Source organism: Aethalodelphis obliquidens, unplaced genomic scaffold (assembly GCF_003676395.1).
Source record: "Aethalodelphis obliquidens isolate GAN/ISIS:26980383/991018 unplaced genomic scaffold, ASM367639v1 scaffold53, whole genome shotgun sequence".
In the NCBI taxonomy this organism is placed as follows: Eukaryota; Metazoa; Chordata; class Mammalia; order Artiodactyla; family Delphinidae; genus Aethalodelphis; species Aethalodelphis obliquidens.
This window is the reverse complement of record NW_020837997.1, coordinates 2,842,386-2,861,076: the sequence shown is the minus strand read 5'-3', so window position 1 is coordinate 2,861,076 and position 18,691 is coordinate 2,842,386. Positions and strand designations below refer to the sequence as shown.

The window sequence follows — 18,691 nt, the reverse complement described above, 5'->3', positions numbered from 1 at the left end:
GGTGTGGGCCTTTACCCTTTGGGAAAAAAATAAGTGGGTATTTCCGATCGACACCCACGTACAAACCCGGAAGCATGCATTGGGAGGTCAGGGAGCCTAGCTGCCTTGCACGCCCTCCCCTCCACCTGGGCAGCGCCTGGAGCCCCCCGCCCCCAATCCCCCACCCCAAAGCGGGAACTCGACTGCTGGTCTTCCCGTGGGGAGAGATTGGAGGTGGATTTATATTTATTCATTATCTTTTTCTGAATCTTCCCAGCTCTCCGCAGTGGGTTTGTGATACTTTTATAGTCTGAGTGAAGAGGAGGGACAAAAATGTTATCCTTAGAAAAAAATAGATTTCCCAACTGCAAGGAGAGCTGGAGGGACGTCTCCGCACTTCCGGGGCGCTGGGGGCGGGGGTGGGGGGAGTGGGCGGCCTCCAGGCGCTAAGTTATTCTGGTTTCTAGGCGCCTCTGCAGCTGGCGAGCTTTTTATAAAAAAGACAAGCCCCGCCCCTCGTCTCCTGAGGAGGAATCAGGGAGATCAGAATTTTCCTGGGGCCACACGCCCCCTGCCGGGTGTGGGGACCGGAGTTGGGGTCAGGGCAGAGACCTGGAATGGAGGCCAAGGTCTTGTTCTTCCTCCCCTCCCCCAATTCTGACTTTTTCACATGAAGACGGATGTGACAGGTCACCTTGGACCCCAAAGTCTCCATCTCTGAGTCTCATTTTGCCAGGATGGAGGAGGGAGAACTCTCTGTCCCTGTCTTTTTTTTTTTTTGTTTTTTTTTTTTGTGTTTTGTGCGGTACGCGGGCCTCTCACTGTTGTGGTCTCTCCCGTTGCGGAGCACAGGCTCCGGACGCGCAGGCTCAGCGGCCATGGCTCACGGGCCCAGCCGCTCCGCAGCATGTGGGATCTTCCCGGACCGGGGCACGAACCCGTGTCCCCTGCATCGGCAGGCGGACTCTTAAACACTGCGCCACCAGGGAAGCCCTGTCCCTGTCTTTTTAAACTCAGGAACCAGGGAGGAGTAAAGCATCTCCCACCCCTTGTCTTTATTGTTGGGTCTTTGATCCTCGCTCGTATCCTCCCTGTTTCCCAGGTTTTTTACCGCAGACTTTGCGAGTTTAAGGGACAGGCCGTTTTTCTGCCCTACTTCCTGCATTTCGTTGAATTTTTCTCTGGAAAATGGGGAGCAGGAAGGAAAGGGGTTCCTGGAGCGTTCGTTAGCCCCTTCCTTTTTTCTGGAAATTGGTGGGGAAGGGTGACTCTCTTGATCCCAATTTCTTCTTTCTTCATCTCAGAAACAGGGTGGAGCATCTACTAGCCCGGTCCCTTTTGGGTCTTACAGCTGAAATTAGACGGAGTCTATCTTGACCCCTATTTCCGCTTTTTCTTCTTTTCTACTTATGTTGAACCCAATAAATAGGAGACGTGGAGCATCTTCTCGAACCTCCGTTCCTCTTTTCTGAAATTGGGAATAGGGAGGGTTTAAGGAGAGGTCACAGCACCCTGGACTGGAAGGGGACCTCCTGAGTCTCCGACCTGGGTGCATGGGGGCGGGGAAGGGGAACACCCCCAGAAGACCCAGGCTCAGCCCAGGCCTCAACCTCTCGTCCCTTCAACCGCTCGGGAACCGCCATTGGACAGGAGGAGGGCGTGACAATCTTTGATTGGCTACTTAGCCCGTCGCTCGAGAACTTAAGCCAATGAGGAGGCGCCGCGTAGCCCCGCCTCCCTAACGCTGAAGAGAGGTGGAGCCGGCAGGCGATTCCACCCCTCCCGCACCGCTTCTGCTAGCTACTGGATGAGCTCGCTGGGCCCCGCCCCATTCTCATGTCAATCTGCGTGAGAACCCCGCCCCTCCCGGCTCTGCGTGCGACCGTGGACCACCTCCCCATCTGTGGCTCCTCCCCAGAATGGCGTCACGACCTCATCTGCATATGAAGCCCCGCCCCTCTGTGCAGGACGTCACCGCGGACTGCAGGGGCCTGAGCCGCTGCCGTCGCCTCCGCTGACACGCAGCCCCACATCAGCGCACTGGGGGCCCTGTCACCGCCGCTGCCAAAAAAGTCGCTGCCGCTAGGGTCGCCGCCGCATCAGTGTAGGGCAAGGTGAGCTCGCGGACGGTCCGCTGCGCTCCCTCTGGGAGCACATACATAACCTTCATTTGACTGATGGGCTGGGGTAGGGGGACGAAGTTGGCCGGCGTTAAATGAGGGGAAGGATGCGGCGGTCGCGAGCCTGGGGAGGGGTAGGGCCCCGGCTTCCTCTACCTGCCCTATCCTCACCCCCCACCCCCATCCCTCCACCCCCGGCTCTGCGGCGGAGGGGGAGGGGAGACGAGACCAGTGCCTTGCGGGAAGCTGTGCGCGCGGGAGGCTCCGTGCGTGCGCGTGCGTGTGGTGTGCACACGCGTGTGCGCGCCCGCCTGTGCGGGCGGATCTGTGTGTACCCTTGCTTGTGTACCAGGGTATTCTCGTGTGACCCCTTGGAGGTCCCGATCCAAGTTTGTGCGTGTTTCAGGCATGTGGAGGGAGACGCGTGGACTGTGCGTGTGCGTGCACAGCAATGTGCATATGTGCACGGAGATGCGTGCCCGTGTGGGTGACGTGTACTCGGCTGCACGGGTGGAGGACGCAGTGCGCACGGGTGGGTTTGCACATTTGTATATGCATGTCGGTGAGCAGACAGGCTCTGTCCCGTGCACCGAGTGTGTTCGACGCTCAGATATGCACGAGCGTGTCCGAGTGTGTGCCCTGCTGTGTGCACGTGAGCGTGTGCACGCCCCGCTCCTATCACGTGATGTAGCTGTCTCAGCCCGAGCTCTCCCAGCCTGGGAGTCTGGGAGGAGGACTGCGGACACGCGTCCCTGTGGTACCGTACACGCGTGTGCACGTGCGCCCGCGTGGCTCAGTTCTGAGGAACATGAATGATTGATGGAGGGCGGGGCCGGCCGTAGTCACCCCTCCAGGCGCAGCTGTAGTGCTTAGGTTACAGCCGGACCTGGGGAACAGGCGTGCTGGAGGGGGCTGCAGGGGTGTCTCCATCCCCTGCGTTCTGAGGTTCTCCCCTGAAGCCTCGGGCCTTTCAAGGTCATGGCCCGCCCTCTGCCGTGGGCTGCACCGTTACTACTGGGGCTCCTGATGGGATAAGGGTAACCTCCATCCCTCTCTGGGAGCTCTCCATCCTGAGCCTGGGCTTGAGTGTTTGGGGGTGGAGGGAGACCCCTCACGCTCGTCTACGCTCCGCACCCCCAGATGGCATCCGCCACAGACTCTCGCTATGGGCAGAAGGAGTCCTCGGACCAGAACTTCGACTATATGTTCAAGATCCTCATCATCGGAAATAGCAGCGTGGGCAAGACGTCTTTCCTCTTCCGCTACGCAGACGACTCCTTCACGCCTGCCTTTGTCAGCACTGTAGGCATTGACTTCAAGGTCAAGACCATCTACCGAAACGATAAGAGGATCAAGCTGCAAATCTGGGTGGGTCCAGCTGGGGGGCTTCTGGCTTCATCACTCTCCCTCCCGAGAATAGCAGCCCCAGCTTTGCCTATTTCTTTCCTGTCTAGATTCATTCATTACACACTGGGCATTTATCAAGCACTTCCTGTGTACAAGGGGCTAGAGGCACTGAAGAGAGTGCCCCTGTTCTTCCATCAGTGCCTAATCAGTGCTCTTCAGGGGTGGGGAAGGAGCAAATGCTGGGTCCTCTCCTGACCCTGACATCATCAGATGCATCATTTGCTTGGTGCCTCAGTTTCCCCGTGTTCAAGTTCCTCCATGTGTGTCTGTATCAGGTTTCAGAGGGATCTTGACCCCCAACCTCATTCCCTGGGACAGGCTCCTCCGTCAGGGTCTCCTGGCCACTTTCCTCAACGCCCCCGAGGCCTGAGGAAGCCTGCCAAATGCCAAGTCAGAACTGCTCGTTCCCTGCCCACAGTCCTTCCGCGGCTCCCACCTCACTCCGGGCAAAACCTGCACCCCTCCAGGCAGCCAGACCCTGCCTAGTCTGCCCCTGTTGTTACCCCATCTCATCTGTCTCCTTCCATCTCTGTCTCAGCCTCTTCATTGTTCCTCAAATGTACCAAATGCAGTCCCACTTCAGGGCATTTGCCCGGGCTGTGCCTTCTGCCTGGACCGTCCTTCCTCTGATCCCCACATGGCTCCCTCCCTCATCCTTCAAGTTTAAAATTGAAGGCAGCCCACGCTGCCCATCCTTGTCGGGCTTTTTTCTCCTCAGTCCTCGCCACCCTCTGACGATACATTTTCTACCTTTTCACAGGTTTATTGTCTGTTTCCTGCACTGGATTGTCAGTTTCACAAGGGCAGTGATTTTGGTCCATTTTGTTTACAGCTGTGTCCCCAGTGCCCAGCACGGGGTGTGGCACAGGTACACGTGTGTTGAATGAATGAGGGAACGATTCTGTAGGTACCTTAGGATGACTGGGTACCACATTCCCAGTGCAGGCAGCCAGCTCACTCTCCCTGACCCACTGTGCCTCTGGGCAAGCCCCTGCTCCTCTGGGCCTTGAGGACGCTGGACCTGACCATCTCAGAGTTCATACCCACTCTGAGGAGTTTCCGTGTGTGTCCTCTCTGACACCCTGTCTCTTCTTCCCCAGGACACGGCGGGGCAAGAGCGGTATCGGACCATCACGACAGCCTACTACCGGGGCGCCATGGGCTTCATCCTCATGTACGACATCACCAACGAGGAGTCCTTCAATGCGGTGCAGGACTGGTGAGCGTGCCCCCACCTGCTCACAGATGGTCTTCTGAGCTAGGCTTGGTGTAAAGCCTGGGGTACAGGCAGAGATCAGGGAGCCCCAGCCGCTTGGCAGAAATGTAAATAACAATATTGGGGTCCCAGCCCTGCTATCAATCTATAATCATTAAAACAGTGTGGCATCAGCTCAAAATAATGGGAAGCAGGGTTTCAGGTGGAAAAATGAAACTGTAAACATAAAGGAAAAAAAATCTGGGAGGGACAGAAAATATGAAGACAGTTTGCATAGGTTAGAGGATATAAACATTGACATTTTCTGACTAGAGTAATGATACATTTTGAGAAAATGTTTGAATTTGTTTAAGAGCGAGAATCCTTCTCTGGGGGTGGGGGGTATCTGGGAAGGACAGGAAAAGCTGCTTGAAAGAGGGACTCCCAAGAGCAGTGAACTGTGGGAGCAGACACCTGCAGAGTGTTCCTGGCAGGACAAAGACAGGGAGGAGGATCGAGCCTGCCTCCCTCAAGAATTAAAGAATTAATGGGAGGTGGGGGCTGGAGTGGGGGGAGGATGGGGGGAAGGGGGAGAGGGGGGCAGAGCTCAGATTCTCCAAGCCCTAACCCTCCTCTGTCACCACCTCCTCCAGGTCAACCCAGATCAAGACCTACTCATGGGACAATGCCCAGGTGCTGCTGGTGGGGAACAAGTGTGACATGGAGGATGAGCGGGTGGTGTCGTCGGAACGCGGTCGGCAGCTGGCTGACCACCTGGGTGAGTACCCAGTGAGGCTGGACACCCACAGGCTAGGAAAGGGACACTGATGCCCTGAAAGGGGAGGAGACACACCCAAAGTCTCACAGCAAAGCCAGGATTCGAGTCCAGATGATTCATACTTTCTGCAAGCTGGCCTTGATCCAGGGGCCATTTGAGGTGAGTCTCTTTTTTTTTAAATTAATTTATTTTATTTATTTATTTTTGGCTGCATTGGGTCTTCACTGCTGTGCGCGGGCTTTCTCTAGTTGCGGCAAGTGGGGGCTACTCTTTGTTGCGGTGCACGGGCTTCTCATTGCAGTGGCTTCTCTTGCTGCGGAGCACGGGCTCCAGGCACGCAGGCTTCAGTAGTTGTAGCACGCAGGCTCAGTAGTGGTGGCTCGCGGGCTCTAGAGCACAGGCTCAGTAGTGGCGGCGCACGGGCTTAGTTGCTCCGCAGCATGTGGGATCTTCCCTGACCAGGGCTTGAACCCATGTCCCCTGCATTAGCAGGCGGATTCTTAACCACTGCGCCACCAGGGAAGCCCCTTGAGGTGAGTCTGATGGATGCTTAGGAGTTTGCTCTGCAGGAAGTTTCTGATTCATTCTGATACTCTCACTGCTCAGCCTTGTGCTGGGTGTTGCTGGGCCCCTGAGAGGCCTCCAGCTTTGTGAGAGAGGAAAGGACCTCAGCTGGGGGAGCCAGGCTCTGCCTGGCATAGGTAAGTCTTCCTGGAAGTGGGCCTTGGATCTGGTACTTAAAGAAAAAGGAGGTCTTTCAGACAGAAGAAACAGTGTAGGCAAAGGCCAGACATGGGAAAGATCCTTTTGGCAAAGTTTTATGTGACTGCAGCATGAGGGTCACTTGGAGGAAATATGGCTGATCTCGCAGGGCCTGAAGCACGAGCTGAGGAGCCAGACCTTTCAGAGGGCAATAGGGAGCCATGGAGAGTGTGTGAGCAGGGGAAGGCCTGGGTCTGAATGTCAGATGCCGCCAGAGCCAGGGCTAGGCTGGATGGTGGAAGCAGGGAAGTGGGTCTTACCAGGGCTCTGGGGACAATGAGAGGGGATAGTTTTAGGGTGAAGAAAGGAGTGCAGGAAATAAAGGCTGACTCAGTCCAGTGTTGCTTCCCCAAGAGACCTGTCAGTGCCTTTAACATGCAGTTGGCACTGGGAATCTCCAGGTGTTACCTGCCCTCAGAAAAGTGTCTCTGGGCGTGGGGGAACCAGGGTCCTCACCCCTCCCTTCCCTGACCACAGGGTTCGAGTTCTTTGAGGCAAGCGCCAAGGACAACATTAATGTCAAGCAGACCTTTGAGCGGCTGGTGGATGTCATCTGCGAGAAGATGTCCGAATCATTGGACACAGCCGATCCTGCAGTCACGGGCACCAAGCAGGGCCCACAGCTCACGGACCAGCAGGCGCCCCCGCACCAGGACTGCGCCTGCTGAGAGCTGCCCCGCCCCATCCTGGCCCCGCCCTCTGGGCCTGAGCCAGGGCCCCTACTGGCCATGGGCGTGAGTCCCCTGCCCTGATTTAGCCCATCACCCTATTTATTATCGTAGCTATTTATTTATTTATTTATTGGAGATGTCCCCCAGGGGCTCGGGCACCCCACCTGCTCAGTGCCCCACCCTGTACATACAGCCCTGTTCCCGCTCTGCAGTGGCGTGTCGTGGCCCCGTGAACTCACCACTCACCCTTCTCTCCAGACCCCACCTTTTTATAAATTCACCCCCATCAACAGTTATCAGTTTTTAAGTGGGGGCCGGATGACACCCCAGCGCAGTCTGGTTGCATGATGCAAGGTAGCCAGACCTGCCAGCCTCCTGGCTGTGACACGGTAGGTCCAGGTGACTGCAGGCATCTCGACGTGGACCACGGGGTGTGTCAGAGCCAGGAAATGGCCCGCCTGGCTCCTCGCCCCCAAGGTTGTACCTGTTTTTGGAGGGGGGTGGGGGCTGCTGTGGATATTCACCACCCTGGGACACCACCTCTCACCAGACCTGTTCTGATGTCATGAGTGTCAAACATGCCCCCCAGTCCCCCCAGGAGATGTCATGACAACACTACACACACCCAATAAAGTGAATGGACGACACAGTGTCCCTATGAGCGCCGGCCTGCCAGTGCTGGCTTTGCTCATCCACAAGATTTTCAATTACAAAGAGAATTTAATTCTCTATACTTCCATAGTCCACGAACAGAGGATGAGACTGGAGGCTACATACCCCACCCAAGGCTCCAAATTCTGGGGGCCCTGCTCCAAGTGTATGGGCGATGTCCCCACCTTGGTCCCAGAGTCCAGCCCGCAGGAGTGTTGAGGGCTTGGTACTAGCTGGCTGGCTGAGGCCCAGTGCTGAGGGTGGAACGTCTGTCACCAGTCACTTGAGGCTCTCCCAGAAGGGTTGGGGGATGACGGTCCATCTTCATGGTTGTGTTCCAGATGGAGAAACAGAGGCCCGGCAGTGGGCTTGGAAGGGGCAGCCCAACCGGATGCCTAGGAATCAGGGTGGGCCTAGGACTGGGCCCAGCAGTCCGTTCCCCTTCCTGCCCAGGCGGCTGGTCAGCTGAGGGTCAGTCTTGCCCTGGCTGGCATGTGGTGGCAGTGTGGGGCAGCTCAGTCTGCACAGTGCCCAGGGCCACACAGCCTGGGGGCGCTGGGGGGCCTGGGATCTGTCCACACAAGAGGATCTGGTTACAGGCATTTGTTCATCCCTCTGGACTCCTCACTGAACCCTCCTCCACCCGTCAGGGCTGGGGTCAGCCTTGCCGGACAGATGCGGCAGGGACCTGGCCGAGGTCACATCAGACAGAAGACGTGGGCTTGGTCTTCACCCCGCTATTGATCAGCAACCCACCCACCCACCATGGGGTGCAGGTTGTCCCGGGCACAAGAGACTCGCACCCTGGAGCGTAGTTGTACTGCCATTTGGGGCTCACACATGTGGCCCCCCAGGAGTCCCCTGGGTACTTGGTCTGCCCACTGCGCTTACCCGGTATTTCAGATAGGAGAGGTATGTGTCCCAGCCCAGCGTCAGGCCGTTGATGTAGGTGACTCGGAACTGGGGGGGCACGAAGAGGAAGTTCACCAGCTGCGCAGCAGGCCACACGCACCAGTCAGTCTACGGGGAGGGGTGGAATGCAGTGAGAGGCGGGGCCGGGTGGCTGTGAGAGGTGGGGCTTTGAAAGGGGGTGCCTGTGAAAGGGAGAGGAGGGACAGATGCAAGGGGGCGGAGATGAAGGATAGGCGGGGCCTGGGCAGGCACGCCCACCTTGTAGAATTCCCAGAACTTGTCCCGCAGCTCCTGGCAGCTCTCGCCCAGGGTCTGGCCCTCCAGGCAGCCAAGGCCTAGGAAGGAAACCAAGAGATGAGAGTGTCAGAGGCTGGGGAGTACGGAGTACGACAGTAGAGCGGGTGGGGTAGGACCCCTGAGGAACAGTGTCTCAGGCAGAGGAAACAGGACATTTAAAAGCCTTGCAGTGGGAAGGGCAGCACAGCAGGGTGGCTAAACAACAGAACAAGTCAAGTCGGGGAGAAGTGAGAGGAGAGAGGTCTGTCGTGAATAATCGCGTACCCTGAGGGATGCAAGTGAGAGGAGAGAGGTCTGTCGTGAATAATCGCGTACCCTGAGGGATGCGTACGCCACACACCCTTGTTGAGGCTGAGGCTAGTTTATTACCGGTCCTAGGATGCTTGTGCCCTGTCAACGTCAGTCTCAGCTCCCCTTCCTCCAGCCTCAGAGCCTTTGCGTGGGCTGTTCCCCCTGCCTGCTGGCTCCTTCTTCAAGTCTCAGCTGAGTGTCTTCTCCTTTGGGACGTTCTCCCAACCCAGGGCAGCCCCATCAGACACTGTCTTCATCCTTCCTACATTTAGCATCCTTCTCTGTGATTCTGCCATTCACACTTGCCTCCACTGGGTCTGTCCTATCACCACTGTACCCCAGCCTTCAGGAGGTGCATCAGTAATGGGTCTACACATCCTTAACACAAAGTTGGCTCTGTCCCTCCCGACCTATGAGGAGCAAAGCCCAAGCTCACGGGGCTCCTTACCCAAGAAGTACCAGACGCCCAGCATGGGAGAGGCCACCAGTTGGTCGACGAGGACCTTCCTGAGGACGTTTGGGAGGCCACGGAAGCCAGATGCAGGGAGCAGGCGGTCCAGCCAGAGGTACCAGTAGTGCAGGAAAGGGCCCATGCTGCAGCCCACAGCAAACATGCTCGCTGTGGGCGGTCCAAGAGTCAGGGGGTGCATGTTAGGCCAGCAAAGCCCCCAATTCACTCCCTCCCTAAGACCTGGGTAAGCCTGACACTCTCCCAGAGCCCAACCCATTACTAGCCCCACTGCCACGTACCATTCCAAGAGCTGCGTTTGCATTTTCTTCCCTCATTCCCTCACCACCGTGGCAGAGTGTTCTACCATCGCCCCGCTTTCCAGAGGAGGAAACAGAGGCACAGCGGGTAGGGAAGTGTGGGACCAGGGCGCGATCCTAGGCTGGCTGGGGCCAGACGCTGCGCCCTTGACTACCCCGGGTGCAGCATCCTGTGCTCAACGCTAGATCTCTCAGTGCAAGAGAGAGGGAAGCGGACCAGGGGTTGGGCGGGGACCTGACCCTCAGGATGGGAGCGAACAGAAACCCCACGTATGATAGGGGATGAAGACCTCCGAGGGGGGAGGGGACAGAGATCAGGGAGGGGCTGTCTAGGGTGCACGCTGAGGTCAAGGGTCTTGCCAGGGACTGAGGTCACGGGTCATGGGTCACGGCACGCGGGTCCGGGTCACAGGTCTCCGAATTGAGGTTGGGGCCAAAAATCCTCTGGGGTCAAAGGCCAGCAGCACTCGCCCCCTCACCTGAGCGCCGCATGTCAAACTTCTGGCCGGGCCGGGCGCGGATCTCCCAGGACTGGCGCGCTCCATCCCCGGCCGCCATGAGAGTGCCGCAGCCCAGCGTGTTGGTGACGAGCAACGCACGGCCTTGGAACAGGGGCTGCCCCGCGGCCCAAAGGCCGCGCAGCCAGCACCAGCCGCCGGACGCCATCGCCTGCCGGGACCTAGGAACCGGCACACCCGGCCGCCCTGCCCATGCCGGCCAATCTCCAGTCACCCCGCGTCCCGGATCCCCGCCTCGCGCCGTGCTACCCAATCGCACGCTGCCTTCGTGATTTGCATGCTTCCCCAAGTCACTGCAGCCAATCGCCGACCGCTTACCTCTTCACTTTGCCCGCCCCGAGAGGTATTAGCCAATCAAAAGTCGGTATCCCGTCTAGAGGCTAATTGCCGAACGAAGCCGCACACCGCCTTCCGCGCCTTACGGGCCAATCGCAAATAGGCTTTGCGTCACACCGCGCATGCCAATTGCTGTCGTTCTAACCTCGTTTTCCCGCCCCTATCAGCTCTGGCCTATGGGTAACCGTCTCCACACCCTTATTTGCCTGCCCAGTACTGAACTGGCCAATCGGAGACCCTCGCTGACTGTCGTTAGGCTGGCAAATCATTGACTGTCGTCCTGCGTCCCGCATTGAGATGGCCAATCTTGAACAACTCTACCGAGTTCTCTCCTGTAGTTGCCCTCCAGATTTCCAGATTCTCCCGAAATTCCTGAAAAGGGGATCGGACTGTGGCCATGACTACCGGGGCGGAAGTCCAATCCCGCAGAGACTCGAGAAAGTGGGGGCGGGGCTACAGTTCTGCGGCGCGCGCAGGCCGCTGGGATCCTTGTGTAGACGTTGACCTTGGTCCTGACGACTGCTGGGTATCTGACCTCAGTTCAAGAATAATATAATTAAAACGTTAGGCACTGTTCTGGGCACATGACGTGCATTAAGACATTTCACAGCAATTTTGTGTTGCTGCAGGGACAGTTTTATCACCTTGTTATTTCCTGTGTTCCTGGAGGGGAAAATGTGAGTTTCAATGGAAATCTATGCGTTACCTACAGGAACAGGGTGTCGCAAACTGTAGCCTGTGGGCCAAATCCTGTCGGCGCCGGTTTTGGTGAGGCTCGCGAGCTAAGAATTTTCTTACCTTTTTTAATTGGTCGGTGAAAAAATCCAAATAATATTCTGGGACATGTGAAAATTATATGAAATTCAAATTTCCGAATCCATAAATAAAGCTGTGTTGGAACACAGTCATGCCCATTTGTTTCTTTATTGTCTACTCTCATTACAATGAGCAGTTGCAACAAAGATTGTATGGTCTGCAAAAACTAAACTATTTACTATTTGACTCTTTACAAAAAAAGTTTTTTTCCTCTTTGTTAGAGGACACCCTTCAGGGTTTTCTGATTTTGATTCTATGGGAGATATTTTATAAACCCTGTGGTTATAACTGATAGCAGGGAAAAATAATTCTTCCCTATAGACATGCAAATGAATTCTGCTGAGTGGAGAGATGCCCACCCCCCATTTTTTTGCCTTCATTTGCACATTCATTTTACTGTGCTTGTTTTGTCTTGTTGTTTGGTTCTTCTTTGAAATGGGTTTAACGCCTGACCAGTTAGCTCCCTTTATTAACAACGAGTTAACAATTTTTAACACATGCTCATTTTTATTTCTGTATGAGAGTCGTGATTTTTACCTTTTTTGGGAAAATTATCCTTCAACACTTCCTACTGCTGTCAAGTAACTCAGTCTGGTATTCCAGGTTCCAGATTTTACTGCATTTTTGTGGAAAACCTCCAAAATGGTTAAAAGAGGGGGAAAAGTCAAATTATGATTCACGAAACAGAGTCAGGTCAACTTTTTCAGCAGAGAAGTGCATTTCATGGTGGCTGAAGCCCTGGCAACTCCAAGAGGTAAGAGAATCTCGCTGATTCTCTATTTTTCTCATCTGTGTTTTCCTCTCTCTAGATAGGTGCCTTGTTTTTGATGTTTTTATGATGGGTAATGTCACCAGCATTAGAGGCATCAGGGACTGGGAATTTGGCTTTATGGTCTGACCATTTGGCAATCTCTATCAATGGATTACTGGTTTACTGGCTGAAAAGCAGTGGAGAATCCATTAAGAATTGAGTGCCCACCAGGAGGAACAGCTTTTGACGTCTAGACCTGTGATTTTGGGTGTTTCTGTTGGAGTTTTCAGAACATGCCATCGCAAAATATGCTACTCTGGCAGATTGATTATTTTGAGTTAAAGGCATTCGTAAGACTGCAAGATGCAAGAAGGGCTCTTGGTCTTTCCTTTTTCTTACTGAAAGCAGGAAATAAAATTCCCATGGCAAAGGTGCCCTCCCTCTACTGGGAGGAAGAAACCCTCTTATCCCCAGAGACAGGGAGTCAAAGCTGAGAGAAATCTGTACAAACAGGTCTTGTTGAAGTAACTCTTATCTTCCTTTCGTCTCCCCCATGTATTTTAATTGCTTTTCTGCAGTTGACGCTCTGTTCAACCTAGTAAATAACAAGTCTTTGGGTCTTCATTTTTCTTGCGAAGACTCCCACGTACATGTAAATAAATTTTTTATGCTTTTCCCCTGTTAATCTGTCTTGTGTGTCAGTCTCAGCCAGAGACTTGTGTGCCGAGAGCTTGGCTTGGCTTTCTGTCTGCTAGGCCATGCTGGTTTTGGTCCTACATGTCCAACCATCAGGTGAGAGCCCTGAGAATATGTAGATGGCCAGAAAGAAATGTGGGTTGCACCCCATTTGTGGCTAGGGTCCTACCGACTACTGGACCACTGTTGCCAGCCTCTGAGGGGAATTGTCTAAGTCTCTCTTTTGCCTATCTTTGGGAGTGGCTGTGGAACTTGAGAGAGCTGCCTTTTTTGCACCCTCTTTGGGGACCCCTCTATGGTTTAGTCATAGAAGGCTGATTGGTTTTGGTTTTGAATCACTTGGTATGCTTTTGGTTAAAAAAAGAAGTTAAAAAAAAAAAAAAGGGAGTTCAATACTGCCGGGAAAATTTACTGTTTGTCTGGGCTGAAACCTGATGATAAGATATTGAAAGGATTTTTTTTTTAAAAGGAACTCTATGTCAGAAATTGGCTTTATTGGAGACATTCAGAGCCTGACTGGAACTATTTTCAAGGCCTTCTTCTTTCCTAAGCTAAAATGGAACTATGTACTCAGAGGGCTATTTGGAAATACACCGGCAAGAAAAAAAGTTTAAAAAGGCTTCTTCACAAATATTAGTAACTTGATCCATCTGCCAGAAACACACTTTGGATCCAAATTTTTTTTTTCTTCAATAATGAGTTTGAAATTCTTGTACCTGTCTCATGGCTAAAATTTAAAAATAAAAGTTATAAGATCTCTGCTTCTGTCTCTAGGTTTATGTTTGTCTATATACATGTGATATTCTTCTACCTCTGGGAAGTATTGCTAAAAATTAACTTGTAAAAGAGCTCTATTTAATTGGCTTAAAAAAAAGTGCTTATGTAAGTTGATTAGTCAAACAGTCTCTACTAGATGTTTAGATTATAAAACTGTAAATTCAAACTAAGAACAAAACAGACAATAAAAGTTAATTGCTTGGGCTTCCCTGGTGGCGCAGTGGTTGAGAGTCCGCCTGCCAATGCAGGGTACACGGGTTCGTGCCCCCGTCTGGGAAAATCCCACATGCCGCAGAGCGGCTGGGCCCGTGAGCTATGGTCGCTGAGCCTGCGCGTCCAGAGCCTGTGCTCCGCGACGGGAGAGGCCACAACAGTGAGAGGCCCGCGTACCGCAAAAAAAAAAAAAAAAAAAGTTAATTGCTTGATGTATATCAAGCACAATAGTAAATTTTAAAATAAAGGAGGTCATATATTTAACTTTTTACATTCTTCTGTGATTTTTGATACTTGATTTATCAACAAGAAAAATAACAAGATTATGGCTATTTAATGACTCATGAAATTTTCATGAATAATTTAAGCATAATTGTTAAAAACAAGTTAAGTAATAAATGTAAATAGGATAAAAGTTTATAAGTGAACTTCTCAACAATAATTTTGTTTTATAATGTCTCCTTAAAAATAGTTTCTAGGGCTTCCCTGGTGGTGCAGTGGATAAGAACCTGCCTGCCAATGCAGGGGACATGGGTTCCATCCCTGGTCCAGGAAGATCCCACATGCCACGGAGCAACTAAGCCCGTGCGCCACAACTACTGAGTCTGCGCTCTAAGGCCCGTGCTCCGCAGCAAGAGAAGCTACCGCAATGAGAAGCCCGTGCACCGCAGCGAAGAGTAGCCCCTGCTCGCCACAACTAGAGAAAGCCTGCGTGCAGCCACGAAGACCCAACACAGCCAAAAGTAAATAAATGAAAAAAAAAAATGTTTCTAGGGCTTCCCTGGTGGCGCAGTGGTTGAGAGTCCGCCTGCCGATGCAGGGGACACGGGTTCGTGCCCCGGTCTGGGAAGATCCCACATGCCGCGGTGCGGCTGGGCCCGTGAGCCATGGCCGCTGAGCCTGTGCGTCCGGAGCCTGTGCTCCGCAGTGGGATAGGCCACAACAGTGAGACGCCTGTGTACCGCAAAAAAAAAAAAAAAAAAAGTTTCCAGAATCATTTTGGAAACTTGAAACCTTATACTAAGTTAAGTGAAATGGTGGATATTCATTGAATATGTAGATAATTTTCAAATATGAGAAAATACTGAAATATTAATCACTAAACATAAGTTTATCTCGTTGGCTTCTTAATTTTTACAAAGGAACTAGTGATGTTTCCGTTAGTAAACACGTCCTTTGCCACATCAAAAAATTGTATTATAAGGAAGCGTATGCCTCTAGAAATTATGAAATGATGTATTCATAAATTTGCTAATCTACTATAGAATGTTGGTATGGCCACAGGCAGTTTACAATTGCTTGCTTCCTAGTTTTCACTGGAACTTAGGGTTATGAATTATAATCAATGTAAGTAAATGAAACTGCTAGGAATAATAAAGTTACAGAAAAAAAACTCTGTATGTGAAGTGTGCACGGAAAATAAGATGTGTTTCTGCAGGAAAGAGTATGAGGTATGAAGGATGCGCTCTTTTTTTTTTTTAATTAGCAAGTATTTAATGTAATTTATTTATGTTTGGCTGCGTTGGGTCTTCGTTGCTGTGCATGGGCTTTCTCTAGTTGCGGCGAGCGGGGACTACTCTTCGTTGCGGTGTGCGGGCTTCTCATTGTGGTGGCTTCTCGTTGTGGAGCACAGGCTCTAGGCGCGTGGGCTTCAGTAGTTGTGGCACACAGGCTCAGTAGTTGTGGCAGTCGGGCTTAGTTGCTCCACGGCATGTGATATCTTCCTGGACCAGTGATTGAACCCTTGTCCCCTGCATAGGCAGGCAGATTCTTAACCACTGAGCCACCAGGGAAGTCCAAGGATGCGTTCTTAGGAAGGAAAAAGAAGAGTAATTTTGTCCTTGTTTAAGGGTATTTAGTGATTGTCTCAAAATACAAAAGAGGAAAATAAAGGAGAAAAACCTAAATGGATTTAGAAAGTTGGAGAGGGAGAAAGAGGAAATCTTATCTTGTGTGGTCAAATTGGCAAAAATTAAATGGATTATTATAAGCATTTTAAAAATGAGCTTTATTTAAAATTGTTTTTATTGAAATATAGTTGATTTACAATGTTGCATTAGTTGCAGGTGTACAGCAAAGTGATTCAGTTATACATACATATATACCTATCTATTCCTTTTTAAATTCTTTTTCATTATAGGTTATTACAAGATATTGAGTATAGTTCCCTGTGCCGTACAGTAGGTCCTTGTTGGTTATCAACAATGAGCTTTAATATCAATAATGTGACTATGCAAAACTAGAATTTGACTTTCTTTCTCTGTTAAAAGAATAACATTTTCTTGGATTATTGTAAGAGATTTTTCTTTACCTGTTAAGTAATTCATATAGAAAACAAAGATTCTGTTTTATCAAAATGTTGTCTTTATCAAGTCTCTAATTAGGAAAACTGAGTCGTCTCAAAATTAAAAGAGCTGGAGGGGCTTCCCTGGTGGCGCAGTGGTTGAGAGTCCGCCTGCCGATGCAGGGGACACGGGTTCGTGCCCCGGTCAGGGAGGATCCCACATGCTGCGGAGCGGCTGGGCCCGTGAGCCATGGCCGCTGAGCCTGCGCGTCCGGAGCCTGTGCTCCACAACGGGAGAGGCCACAACAGTGAGAGGCTCACATACTGAAAAAAAAAAAAAAAAAAGAGCTGGAGCTTTTTCTTTTGTTATGTTACTGTATTTGCCTGTCACATCTTTTATTGTCACTTTGGTTAAATAGGTAACTAAGTATTGTTTCATTTAACCTAGTGTTAATTTAACCTAGTGTTAATTTAACCTAGTGTTCAAATCTTTGACATTCTGGACAAACTTCCCAAAATCAAATCCTAAATTTTATTTCCCCTACACCGTGTTTCCTCTTGAACCATGGTTGGAATTTTAGAATTGGAGCCACTAAACTCTGTCTGCATACCTATTGGTCTGTAATTCAGAAGGCTTTTACTTCTCACTGTGTTTTGTTGTATTCTACACCAGGAGGTGTGAGAGGCAGGATTCTAAGATATGGCCCCAAGATTTCTGCCTCAGATGTACACCAGTACATCCTCCTCAAGTGTAGGTAGAACTTGTGAATATGATAAAATGCAAATATGACGTTATGTTGTATTGTAGAAGGGATTTTTTAAAAACTTATTTTACTGAAGTATAGTTGATTTACAGTGTTGTGTTAATTTTTAGAAGGGATTTTGTAGGCATAAGTACCCTAGTCAGTTAATTAAAAAGGAGCTTGGTTAGTGCCCTCACTGTGATGCATTTCTTTTTTTTTAATTGAAGTATAGTTGTATAATATGATATGTTATAGGTATACAATATAGTGATTCACAACTCTTAAAGGTTATACTCCATTTGTAGTTATTATAAAATATTGGTGGGACTTCCCTGGCAGCTCAGTGGATAAGACTCCCCGCTCCCAATGCAGGGGGCCTGGGTTCGATCCTTGGTTAGGGAACTAGATCCCACATGCATGCCACAACTAAGAGTTTGCATGCCACAACTAAGGAGCCCGCCTGCCACAACTAAGACCTGGTGCTACCAAATAAATAAATATTTTTTTTAAAAAGATTGGGCTTCCCTGGTGGCACAGTGGTTAAGAATCCGCCTGCCAATGCAGGTGACACAGGTTCGAGCCCTGGTCCGGGAAGATCCCACATGCCACGAAACAGCTAAGCCGATGCGCCATAACTACTGAGCCTGTGCTCTACAGCCCGCGAGCCACAACTACTGAGCCTGCATGCCACAACTACTGAAGCCCGCGCGCCTAGAGCCCGTGCTCTGCAACAAGGGAAGCCACCGCAATGAGAAGCCTGCGCACCGCAACGAAGGGTAGCCTCCGCTCGCCACAACCAGAGAAAAGCCCACGTGCAGCAACAAAGACCCAACGCAGCCAAAAATAAAATAAATAAAATACAATTAAAAAGAATATTGGCTATAGTCCCCATGTTGTAGAATATATCCTTGTAGCTTATTTTATACCTAACAGTCTCTACCTCTTAATCCCCTACCCCTATATTGCCCCTCTCCCCTCCCCCTCCCCACTGGTAACCACTAGCTTCTTCTCTATATCTGTGAGGTCTGCTTTTTTTTTTTTTTAACATCTTTATTGGAGAATAATTGCTTTACAATTGTATGTCAGTTTCTGCTTCATAACAAAGTGAATCAGTTATACATACACATATATCCCTATATCCCCTCCCTCTTGCGTCTCCCTCCCACCCTCCCTATCCCACCCCTCTAGGTGGTCACAAAGCACCGAGCTGATCTCCCTGTGCTATGTGGCTGCTTCCTACTAGCTATCTATTTTACATTTGGTAGTGTATATATGTCCATGCCACTCTGCTTCTTTTTTGTTACATTCAGTAGTTGGTTGTATTTTTTAGCTCTGTGATACATTTCTTTAAAAAAAATTTTTTTTAGTATTTATTTATTTATTTTATTTTTGGCTGCGTTTGGGTCTTAGTTGCAGCTCGTGGGATCTTTCGTTGTGGTGTGTGGGCTCGAGAGAGCGTGGGCTCAGTAGTTGTGGTGCGCGGGCTTAGTTGCCCTGCAGCATGTGGGATCTTAGTTCCCCGACCAGGGATCGAACTCCCATCCCCTGAATTGGAAGGCAGATTCTTAAGCACTGGACCACCAGGGAAGTCCCTGTGATACAATTCTATTTGGCAAATTCCTGAAGGTGCATTGGCTGATGTTAGGGAACCACAGGACAGCATTATCAATCCTAATTCCAGTTACTCGTTCAAGTGTGAACTTGGCCACGATCCCACCACATTGCG

General features: G+C 51.1%; 2 protein-coding genes across 2 annotated transcripts; one reads left to right on the top strand and one right to left on the bottom strand.

Moving 5' to 3' along the window:
- The first annotated feature begins 1,942 nt into the window (after positions 1-1,942).
- RAB3A (RAB3A, member RAS oncogene family) lies at positions 1,943-7,562 on the top strand. The gene is made up of 5 exons (XM_027084704.1): positions 1,943-2,093; positions 3,240-3,467; positions 4,607-4,725; positions 5,355-5,479; positions 6,719-7,562. The coding sequence occupies exons 2-5, from the start codon at positions 3,240-3,242 to the stop codon at positions 6,907-6,909; spliced, it is 663 nt and encodes a 220-aa protein (XP_026940505.1). The 5' UTR covers positions 1,943-2,093; the 3' UTR covers positions 6,910-7,562.
- Positions 7,563-7,612: 50 nt separating this feature from the next.
- MPV17L2 (MPV17 mitochondrial inner membrane protein like 2) lies at positions 7,613-10,622 on the bottom strand. The gene is made up of 5 exons (XM_027084703.1): positions 10,311-10,622; positions 9,512-9,682; positions 8,734-8,810; positions 8,455-8,583; positions 7,613-8,134 (listed from the first exon to the last, which is right to left on the bottom strand). Exons 1-5 carry the CDS (start codon positions 10,495-10,497, stop codon positions 8,036-8,038), a joined length of 663 nt encoding a protein of 220 aa, XP_026940504.1. The 5' UTR covers positions 10,498-10,622; the 3' UTR covers positions 7,613-8,035.
- Between the last annotated feature and the right edge of the window lie 8,069 nt (positions 10,623-18,691).

Excerpts from the sequence above, each read along its gene's own strand:
- MPV17L2 (XM_027084703.1), bottom strand. The coding sequence starts at position 10,497 with ATGGCGTCCGGCGGCTGGTGCTGGCTGCGCGGCCTTTGGGCCGCGGGG. Across the intron at positions 8,811-9,511 it reads GGGCGTCTGGTACTTCTTGG|GCCTTGGCTGCCTGGAGGGC; the intron begins GTAAGGAGCCCC and ends TTTCCTTCCTAG. Across the intron at positions 8,135-8,454 it reads TCTCCTATCTGAAATACCGG|ATCCCAGGCCCCCCAGCGCC; the intron begins GTAAGCGCAGTG and ends TTGTGTGGACAG.
- RAB3A (XM_027084704.1), top strand. The coding sequence starts at position 3,240 with ATGGCATCCGCCACAGACTCTCGCTATGGGCAGAAGGAGTCCTCGGAC. Across the intron at positions 4,726-5,354 it reads TTCAATGCGGTGCAGGACTG|GTCAACCCAGATCAAGACCT; the intron begins GTGAGCGTGCCC and ends CACCTCCTCCAG. Across the intron at positions 5,480-6,718 it reads GCAGCTGGCTGACCACCTGG|GGTTCGAGTTCTTTGAGGCA; the intron begins GTGAGTACCCAG and ends CCCTGACCACAG.